This window comes from Limulus polyphemus, unplaced genomic scaffold (assembly GCF_000517525.1).
Source record: "Limulus polyphemus unplaced genomic scaffold, Limulus_polyphemus-2.1.2 Scaffold2251, whole genome shotgun sequence".
NCBI classification, from domain to species: domain Eukaryota; kingdom Metazoa; phylum Arthropoda; class Merostomata; order Xiphosura; family Limulidae; genus Limulus; species Limulus polyphemus.
Window position 1 is genome coordinate 156,690 of NW_013667861.1, and position 11,565 is coordinate 168,254.

The 11,565-nt window shown below is 34.9% G+C and overlaps 1 protein-coding gene across 5 annotated transcripts in view; it reads left to right on the forward strand.

Annotated features, from left to right (window-relative positions):
- LOC106466414 (anoctamin-7-like) overlaps window positions 1-11,565 on the forward strand; it is a 94,022-nt gene that overhangs the window by 59,636 nt on the left and 22,821 nt on the right. For all 5 annotated transcript variants that reach the window (XM_022394415.1, XM_013926702.2, XM_022394416.1 and 2 more), the window contains exons 6-11: window positions 2,063-2,199; window positions 4,272-4,440; window positions 6,137-6,302; window positions 8,297-8,387; window positions 9,206-9,372; window positions 10,034-10,116. In XM_022394415.1, the coding sequence (XP_022250123.1) occupies window positions 2,063-2,199; window positions 4,272-4,440; window positions 6,137-6,302; window positions 8,297-8,387; window positions 9,206-9,372; window positions 10,034-10,116 (813 nt within the window). The remainder of the gene's footprint in view (window positions 1-2,062; window positions 2,200-4,271; window positions 4,441-6,136; window positions 6,303-8,296; window positions 8,388-9,205; window positions 9,373-10,033; window positions 10,117-11,565) is intronic.

An 11,565-nucleotide genomic window follows, 5' to 3' on the forward strand; every position in this document is an offset into this window, starting at 1 on the left:
AATATATATATTTACTAAATAATATATATATATATATATATATATATATTCGGAGGCCCTGCATGGCCAGGTGGTTAGGGCGCTCGACTCGCTATTCCCGTCACACCAAACATGCTCGCCCTTTCAGCCGTTGGGGCGTTATAATGTGACGGTCAATCCTACTATTCGTTGGTAAAAGAGTAGCCCAAGAGTTGGCGGTGGGTGGTGATGACTAGCACCCTTCCCTCTAGTCTTACATTGCTAAATTAGGGATGGGTAGCACAGATAGCCCTTGTGTAGCTTTGCGCGAAATCCATAACAAACAAACAAACAATATATTCGGAACAAATTAACTTAAACGTATGTACAACAAAGTATTCACACTGTAGAGATTACAGGCATATCATAAACACTATTTATATATATATAGTTCTCTTCTTGTCAAAAATCTACTTCGGCCTATTCAGTTACTTTAGAATTTCAGTTGACAAGTCGAACTATCTTCTCTATGTTACTATCGTACTAGTATTCTGTGTATGATTCACTTACAGTTGTGGCGCAAGTTACTGTACTTCGTTTGGTCTTCTTTCTTCTGAAGATCCTCTATTCCATTTGTCAAAGTGTATCCAGGCTGATTCAATTACTTTAGATCCACGCTTTGACAAAATAAAATTGTCTTTCACTCTAACATATCAAACGTTAGGCCTATGTCAGTCGTTAGGCCTATCACTTTTATGTTACTTAACTTCACACCAGCTGTATTCTCTTTGCTTTTATCTATCAAGTACTGTCTGTCTGCTGCTTCCCGCTATTTATATCTTTATTACATAGTCGTCTGGCCACTTTCTATATTCTCGACACCAATTGGTTATTACCAAAACCTTCTACGATCGTCTGCTTTTAACTCTTATTATAACAAAACTTAAAAATAATAAAATATTCGCTCACAAGTATAAATTAATTACCAATATTTAAACCAAACAGTATTTTATACAGCCTCGTTCTGTCGATCTATTCTGTGTATCTTTCGTTCATTAGTCATGATTTTACCCGTTTAACATTTCCCAAAGTCTGTAATGAATAAAAATGTTTTAATTGCACTTTCAAGCCTCGTTTTCATACAGTTAAGGTTTAAGTTTTAACGTTAGGAAAACGTGATTCAGTCTATTCTGTACTCTTAGACCTACGGCATTGCTCCTTCAAGGTATGCACGAGGGATGTTGAGTATTTTTATTCCATCCAAAACTACAAAACCTTTTCTTGAAACCATAACTCGTTACTTTCTGAATGTAAAACTTAGTCCCCTTAGCGACACTCATCGGATAACTGTACGTAAGCGCCCCATATACTTAGGCCTTCCTTAGTTTGGTAAGCAGAATTTTAATGGTTAAAATTCAACTCACCAAACTGTTACGCAAGTACTACACACAAATTCGACTGAGAATTGTCTTGAAATCAACTAATACAATAAACCATTTTGGATAAGACTCAAATTTCTCCATATTTGGTACTCAGATTAATTGCGTTAATTTTCAAATAGCTTTCAAGTTCACTAGAACATTTTTGACAGAGAAAAGCTATAGATTAGCGTAATATTTTGAAAAAATTAAAAAAAGTTGAAGACGCCTAATGCGATATTTCTAAAATAATAGCGTATCTAAAGTAATATCAAAACTATTGATGTTTTCTTGTTTTGAAGAAAAAAAAAAGATTCCATGAAAATGAAAAGCTGTATTCCAAAATTAAATGTTTTAATTAATATTAAATTAATTTTACAAAAAGTATTGTTATTATTTAAATCATATTTAAAAAAATATATATTTTTATGAAATTTCGAACATAACTTACGGACCCTTTGGAGTACCATCGCGGACTGCAGTTTGAGAAACGCTGATCTACATTATAGAGACAACCAAACAAATTAATAGTTATATTTAAAGGTGATGGTATAAAGTTCTTTGCTGAAAGTAATATTTGGAGGTTTATTTGCAAGATGCCACAAACTAACTATTTTTTTGGCTACACAGGTATGGATGAACATAGCTGTGGTTATATGTTTAATACACTATATGCTGATTTACAGGCCCACCCTAACCCTAGCGTCAACTGGTCAGAACAACTGTTAAGAACATTTCGCATACCAAATGCCATGTATGAAGATGTACCCAACAAACCCTTGGATTACTACACTTGCGCCTTCAAGAAGTCCAAATTAGACAAGTAAGGCAGTTTTCATAACAGTCTCCCAGCGTGTGTACCACATGAATATGCTTTACCTTTTTTATACAATCATATTTTTTCCTGTTCTACACTTCTCGTCTTTAATACCAGATATAGTTCATTCTCGTTATGTTAGGGTTGTTTTTGTATGTTATACGTGTCTCATCGCTCCTACCACACGCTGACTAGCAATCTGAGGGTCGCGGGTTCGAATCCCCGTCCAATCAAACATGCTCGCTCTTTCAGTCGGGGGGGGGGTTATAATGTTACGGTCAATCCACTATTCGTTGGTAAAAGTGAAAGAGTAGCCCAAGAGTTGGCGGTGATGACTAGCTGCCTTTCCTCTAGTCTTTCACTGCTAAATTAGGGACGGCTAACGCAAATAACCCTCGTGTAGCTTTGCGCGAAATACAAAACAAACCAAACCTACCACACGTGGGATGTTTTCGTCTGTTACGCTTATCCCACCTGAGTTAATTTACTGTATGCGGGAGAGTACATGAAGCTTAAAATGAAAATGAGGAAAATTTAGCATGCGTGTTATTATAATTCAATACATTAATTCTTAAAATTAAAAAGAAAAGCAAGAAATTATTCCAGGTCTTTGGTTTAGTCAGCAACTGGCTGGTCAGTAGCGCCAGTTTCAATGTCGTATTTTGTTTAACCCTACAGAGGTATTAGGTGTTTTTTTTTCTTGCCTTTCAAAATTTGTAAGGATTTACACATTTTGATAAAAAGTTTAGAAGAAAACGACCTTTACACTCCATATATATATATAAATTTTAACCAACGTTTCGCCTTGCGGCTTCCTCAGGGTTAATAAACACAACTGTTGTGTATTTTAACCCCGAGGAAGCTGCACAGCCGAAACGTTGGTTAAAATTTAAAAAAAAAAACTTATATCTGGAGTGTATCATTAGGTGGTTAACTTTTCTCATCCTATTTATTCAGCCTGTTTTAAAGGCACAGTTCTAACCCTCTCTATACAAAATTCTTTATTGCCTGGATAATTTCCCTTAATTCTTCTTAATTAAATATATAATATTTTAAATATGTCAAATGCCATTTATTTTTTGTCCTTCCCGCCCATCTATTTTTTAAATGTATTACAGTAACTATAGACGTTTTTATTATTTACACCCGAAATTCTTTTAAATATCCACAGAGAGTTGTTTTATCTTTATTAAGTACTCGTCATTCTTTTTGTTAGAGTAGAGTACCAAAAAAATATTTTTGTAACAAAGTCTTACATTTATTTTATGAGATTTTTGTGGAAATTAAATTTTGCAGGAGTATGATAAATAATATATTTGCATATTAAAATGTATTTATCAGCCATCACACTTCAGACCTAAAGTCTTATCTCAATATATATATATATATATATATATATATTAACCACCACACTGGAGACCTAATGTTTTATCCTCATATATTTATTAACCACCACACATTATATCTAGTCTTATCCTAATATATTTGTTAACCACCAACCACACTTGAGACCCTATGTTTTATCCTAATACACTTATTAACCATCACATCTTATACCTAAAGTCTTATCTTGATATGTTTATTAACAACCACACTTTAGGCCTAAAGTCTTATCCTAATATATTTATTAACCACCACACTTGAAACCTAATGCTTTATCCTGACATGTTTAACCATCATACTTTATTCCTAAAGTCTTATCTTGATATACGTATTAACCACCATATTTTAGGCCTAAAGTGTTATTCTGATGTCTATTAACCACCACATTTTAGGCCTAAAGTATTATCGTGATCTACAAGCTGTTAATATTAGTTTTAAAAAATGAATAATTTTGTAATCTAGTGAATTAGTAAAAACAAAAAACAAAAAAGTGTTTTTCTTGAGTCTAATTAATTGATTTTGAATTTAAAGAATAGAAAGTATGAAGTTGACTGCCTGGAAAGTGATATAATGAAAACAGATAAAATTCTTTAACGTGAAAGTCTTAATTATGTTTATTGGCTTGTGAATGGATGAATAATACCCAATTGTTTGTCTTATGTTAACACGTTGCTTTCCTTCCTTGCTGAGTCCAGATTTCTGGGGGTTGATAACCAGGACGAGTACTTCACATCGACACAGAGGGCCCGGATTGTATACGAGATTCTGGAGACTGCAGTATACGGGAAAAGACGTCGAGCTCAGATTGGAATTGACCGTCTCGTGGAAGAGGGCGTATATAACGCTGCTTTTCCCCTCCACGACGTAATTAATATTAAGAGTTTTTGTTGTTGTTTTTTAATCGCACGCACGTCTACATTTTAATAACAAATTTCAACACAATTTTTTGATTAAATGGATATTTTCAAGATTAGAATCTGTAATATTGTGCATCAAAATATATAATTAGAGACATATGAGCGGTATGGCCATTTAAGGGTTAGGATGGTTTTTACGTACGGAGTTTCAGAAAAAGTTGAAACGTTTGACTTATTATCATTATTAGGATTTGTCTCCACAGCTTTTTTAAACCTAGGTATAAAGGATTGTTTAGATATTTAGAACGACAAAATTTTAGATGTATATAAGAAAGCGCAAAAAAAAAGAAAGATTTAAGACATACATGATTAGTGAATGTCTCGCAGAAAATTTAAAAAATAATTCAAAGGAAAAACTGCAAATGGCCAGTATTCCAGGGGTAAATACATATGAAGAATGTGAAGAAGGAGAGAACGTCTTCGTTAAGCTGTTGAAACGTGCAACAGTACTTGAACTAAACAACAATCATCTGTTTGTAGCATTCATACAATAAAAGACATTCTAAAATATAGCAGCTTGTAACAGCATTGTGGCGTGTTCTACTGGTCACTTGTTTATATACTGATGGATAGTGTACTCTGTAGCAGCTTGTGTCTGCATTGTTGTGTGTTCTACTGGTCACTTGTTTATATACTGATGGATAATGTACTCTGTAGCAGCTTGTGTCTGCATTGTGGCGTGTTCTACTGGTCACTTGTTTATATACTGATGGATAGTGTACTCTGTAGCAGCTTGTGTCTGCATTGTTGTGTGTTCTACTGGTCACTTGTTTATATACTGATGGATAGTGTACTCTGTAGCAGCTTGTGTCTGCATTGTAGTGTGTTCTACTGGTCACTTGTTTAAATACTGATGGATATTATACTGTGTAGCAGCTTGTAGCAGTATTATGGTGTGTTCTACTGGTCACTTGTTTATATAATGATGGATATTATACTGTGTAGCAGCTTGGTGTGTTCTACTGGTCACTTGTTTATATACTGATGGATATTATACTCTGTAGTAGCTTGTAACAGTATTATGGTGTGTTCTACTGGTCACTTGTTTATATATGTAGCTTGTAACAGCATTGTGGTGTGTTCTACTGGTCACTTGTTTATATACTGGTGGATAATGTACTCTGTAGCAGCTTGTGTCTGCATTGTAATGTGTTCTACTGGTCACTTGTTTATATAATGATGGATATTGTACTCTGTAGCAGCTTGTAACAGTATTATGGTGTGTTCTACTGGTCACTTGTTTGTATACTGATGGATATTATACTCTGTAGCAGCTTGTAACAATATTGTGGTGTGTTCTATTGGTATTGTTTATATAATGATGGATATTATATTCTGTATTAGCTTGTATCAGTATTATGGTGTGTTCTACTGGTATTGTTTATATAATGATGGATATTATACTGTGTAGCAGCTTGTAACAGTATTATGGTGTGTTCTACTGGTCAGTTGTGTAGACACTGTGGTATTATGGTGTGGTCTACTGGTCAGTTGTTTAGACACTGTGGTATTATGGTGTGGTCTACTGGTCAGTTGTGTAGACACTGTGGTATTATGGTACTATATTATTGGGATACTTTAGTATGAAAGCATGTCGATCATTATTATATTTAAACATGTGTGGATTTTTACCGTAACTGTAGGGTTTGTACCAGAAACCTCCACATTACGTGGTTCCTGAGAGTCTCAACAACCGCCAGATCCTCTACGAATACTGGGCACGATGGGGAAAATGGCACAAGTATCAACCCTTGGATCACATTCGCGAATATTTCGGCGAAAAGATTGGCATCTACTTCGCATGGTTAGGTAAAATAATTTCCTATGTGTTATAAATTGATCGTCTAAAATGTCAAAATATTATTCTTATATTCGCGTAGTGTAGTTTAACCACAGTTTTCTATCCATTCTTGCTATTTTTGTTCTTCTTTTATACACAGAATTAATTATTTTATTGGCCTTTGATCAAAAGGTAACTTAACGGTTCGCTGCACGCTTCTGTTACAGAGTTAGTTTCAAAAATAAGCATGGACGCTAAGTAAAAATGGTGTTACAATGTAACATGCCTAAAGGCTGAAGAAAGCGTCATCGGTCCACTTTTGTTTGTTTGTTTTGTTAAATTTCGCGCAAAGTTACTCGAGGGCTATCTGTGCTAGCCTTTCCTAATTTTGAAGTGATAGACTAGAGGGAAGGCAGCTAGTCATCACTGCCCACCGCCAACTCTTGGGCTACTCTTTTACCAACGAATAGTGGGATTGACCGTAACATTATAACGCTCCCAAGGCTGAAAGGGCAAGTGTGTTCGTTGACGGGATTCGAGCGCTCGACCAACAGATTGCGAATCGAGAGCCCTGACCACCAGGCCATGCCAAGCCCCTCTATTTTTATAAAATGTTACCAAACTGGTTTACTAACTATGTAACTAACATAGTAAAACGTTGTTAGTTGAGAAAAAAGAATTCCAGAACTTCGTGCAAACCTACATAAAAGGCTGACTAGAGAGAAGACAGCTAGTCATCAGCACCTACTGCCAAATTTTGGATTACTCTAATCGAATAGTGGAATTTGACTGTCTCGTTTGTGACGATTTCTCCGTCATTCATGTATCGAACCCACGATTCCAAAGTGCGGGACTCGTTTTTGAGTCCAACGAGTTGCAAACCAAAAACCATCGGATTCACAATCTAGTTACGTTAACCAACAGACCACGCCAGACCCTCATTATTTAGTAAACAACATAACGTTTTCCTGACATTTTTCTTATATGAAGGATAGCTAGTAGGATCCCAGAGTAAAACAAAAAAACTGTCTTTTCTGTCCGTGAATAGTGTAATGGTCAGCGGCTTCCCTGCCCCTCCGATTGAGTTGAACATGAATAAATTTTTTGCCAAGATTTGGATTTTGTTTAATTCTTACTTACACTTGTGTGTTTGTTTAACTTCGTTTTGTGTTTCAATTTTATTTTAACTTTAATTTTAATTTTGTAAATTCAACTCAAAGGAAATGCTTCATTTCATCTCCGTGGCTAATCCAATCCCACTCATTACAGAAACACTTGTCCTTATCTTATAGCCAGGTGGTTAGGGCGCTCGACTCGCAATCTGCGGGTCGCAGGTTTGAATCCCCGTCACACCGAACATGCTCGCCCTTTCAGCCGTGGGGGCTTTATAAAGTGACGGTCAATCCCACTATTCATTGATAAAAAAAAATTACCCCAAGAGTTGGCGGTGGGTGCTATTAGGGACGACTAATGCAGATAGCCCGTGTATAGCTTTGCGTGAAATTCAAAAACGAAACCTTATTTTGTTTTAGAGTACTGTTTTTGTAAGGTTTTTTTATTTTTATTGAAGATTGTAGTTGACCATATTTGTGTCTTCCCTCTACCTTTAAGACGAACTCGGAGTTCACACAGTAACTATATTATTTGATATCTGTTGGACCACCAGTTAGCGGACTCTACTCTTGCTCTATGGTAAATCCATGTACCAGAATATCCCACAGAGTAGTAGTAGTAGTAGCGAAGAGACATCTTGGTGTCGTCACTGTGTATATATATATTATTGTAACAGACGTTTGTGTTTTATAACTGGGTCAACAAACGGTCAGATTATTTGATACTCCAACAAATATACAGAATACCCTAATCAAACAAATTACACGACAGTTTTCAATGTTGACGAAAGTAAATAGTTTATTAACCTATTTTAGCAAGTTTTTAATTGGTTTATATGTTTATGTTTCGTGATTATTCGTTGTTCATTAAAATTATTAACGCAACATGTAAAATAATTTTATATTAACAGGATTTTACACTGGGTGGTTACTACCAGCTGCTATAGTTGGTCTTATTGTTTTCATGTATGGAGTGTTCACCATTAACTTTGATCCTGTCTCGTAAGTATACAACCAGCTCTATAGATGTAGCTACATTAAGTATACATCCAGCTCTATAGATGTAGCTACATTAAGTATACATCCAGCTCTATAGATGTAGCTACATTAAGTATACATCCAGCTCTATAGATGTAGTTACATTAAGTATACATCCAGCTCTATAGATGTAGCTACATTAAGTATACATCCAGCTCTATAGATGTAGCTACATTAAGTATACATCCAGCTCTATAGATGTAGCTACATTAAGTATACATCCAGCTCTATAGATGTATCTACATTAAGTATACATCCAGCTTTATAGATGTAGCTACATTAAGTATACATCCAGCTCTATAGATGTATCTACATTAAGTATACATCCAGCTCTATAGATGTAGCTACATTAAGTATACATGACTTTTTAAATGTACACCCTACTACCAAAATAACTTTTGAAACTATACACCCAAATACATAGATAACTCTCGTAATTATACACCCAACTACATATATACTTTTCGTAAGTATACACCCAACTACATGTATAACTTATACGTAATTTGATGTAACGTCAGTACACAGATAAATTTAATTGTTTCATTATGTTGATGGGAGAAACGTAATCATTTCTTCGTTCTGACACATAAAACATCTAAAGCTATTCAACATCAAATCGTAGAAATGTAAACAAACTATTAACGAAATATTTACGTTTGCACACTTAACGTGAATTTTGAAATCTCAGAGTTTACTTTTCGCGATATAAGATTTGATTTATGGCAGATTTTTTCCCCAACCATAAAGTAGATTAAGTAGTTCCTCTTCCTATCCTTCAGAAACGAAGTTTGTTCCCCGAATGTCTCGTACAAGATGTGTCCTCGCTGTGACGAGAAATATGGCTGCGCCTATTGGTACCTCAGCGACATCTGTCTGTACAGCAAGCTAACCTACCTCTTTGATCACCCGGGAACTGTGTTCTATGCCATCTTCGTGTCTTTCTGGGGTGATTATTTCTTTATTTTATTTTTCTTTTGGAATTATGAGCTATAAATCTTTGTTAGCGTGTTGTACTGTAACCCTAAAATCACTTTGGGAGATGTGGAGGCTGGTACCTTTGTAATTCGATTAAAATTATTAAAACAAGAGAATAATGTTAGGTGTAACACTCTCCCCTAAATGGGGAAGAGTTTGATACCTCGCCCCCTTCATTTTGGCTACGTTTAAATAATTGCATGCATCATGTTACATATGTTAGGTTAATTAAAACTAAATCTAAGTTATTAAGATTCTCGAAAATCGAGTATCATTAGAATTCCCTTTGATGAAAACAAAATAAAAAGTTTTAAGTGTCATATTTATTAAACGTAAAGTTAAGGCTAAACCTAACGTTCTCAAAAGTCGAATATTATTAGAATTCTCTTTAAAACAAACAAAATAAGTTTTCATTTTTCCTCGATATTCCTTTCCCCGTACTGAAGTAAATACGTTATAAACTATAAAGTACGGAATTTAAATAAAACGTCATGATTGTTCTATTAATGACAAACGTTGCTAGACTTTATAACTTTTTGATGCGGTTTAAAATATAACGAACTTCAGTAGAAAATGAAAAAAGAAACTTTGCTGACAACAAAACTCCTTGTTTTATTTTATTACAAATAAAGCGGTCACATTCCTGGAGTACTGGAAGAGAAAAAGTGCGAGTTTGGCTCATCATTGGGATTGTATGGATTTTGAAGAGGAGGAGGTTTGTGTTTCGATTTTGTTGTCAGGAAATTATCATGAAAATGATGGTAGAGTTAGCTAATAACAGAGGCTTGTATTCTGAAACAGGAAGGAAGACGAACAGTCCCAAGTAGAGAATTGTGTTTCGATTATGTAAAACGCGTTACATATACCAATAGTTTTGAAACGCCCCCTCCCCGGTGGCTCAGCAAGAAGTTTGAGGGCTTATAACGCTAAAATTCGTGATCCCATCCCTCACATATGTATGGCACACATAGACCATTGTGTGCCTTTCTTATTAACAAGAAAACTACACTGTTCTCAAACTTGTTTGACAGTGCTCCTCTAGTCTGTGGTACTTGGTACCCCAACCTGCCTCACTCATACACACATATATATATATACCGGTTAAAAAAAATGAATATACCACTATCAAATAATATTAAAACTTACACTGCACTACAAGTTCAGCCAGGCATGTAATCTTATTTTCGTGAACATTCTCACGCTTCCTCTAGGATACCTTGAGAGTGTCCCGGGGGGAGGGCTCCCCCAGTTTCAGAACCTCTGATATGGATTAAAATTTCAGCTTTAATGCAATACTAGACGCTGTTACACTCTTCTGTTCCGATAATTTACCAAAGGAAGAATAGCTCTAATATAGAGTTTAGGCCCGCATCAGCTATATATAGTTCGTTTTATTAAGTTGGCAACTGGTTTCTAATAGCAGAACTACAGTGTATTATTACCATACCTTATGATCTTCGTTTCCAATTTTAGAAATCAAAAAATTAAAATAAACATTGATTTATGTAAAACATCTTTAACTGTGGCGTCTTCTGTGCGTGAGAAAACGATAAGGTTAAATTTATATCTTAAAAGTTAATGCTCAGTTTGGTATATAAATACGTTTTGCAATTCTCGAATTCAGTACCAAATTAAAATGCTTAAACAGAGGCGTATCAGATTAGTCCCGCTAATAAGTTGCGCGTTAGCGAAACGTTTAGGGGGACTTGTCCCCCTCTCTTTTTTTAATTTTCATTCAAGGCTACAAATTGCCAAAAAAAAGTGTAATGTTTAAATTTTTAAGATAAGAGATACCTAATTTTAATGGATAAAAGATAAAATTAGTTAATAAATTTGCAATTCAAAAATTCTCCCTAGCGGTAGGCCTCAAACGGTTGCTTGTGCTTAAAGTCGAAATTTGAGAGACTTTTTCATCTAGGAAAATAAGTCGAAAGAAGTAATGTAAAATAACACATACAAACTAACGTTTGTATTTATTGTATAATTTATTTAACGTTAAAAGATTAAAAACGCACATACACAACACTGACTTACTGCATAATAAAATTGTATTTATAAAAAACAGGGCACAGCCCCCCCCAAAAAACCCTACATGTTTCGCACTACACTACCATCATCAGGAGTAGGAATTGCAAATGAGACACTGACTTATAAACGTACATAA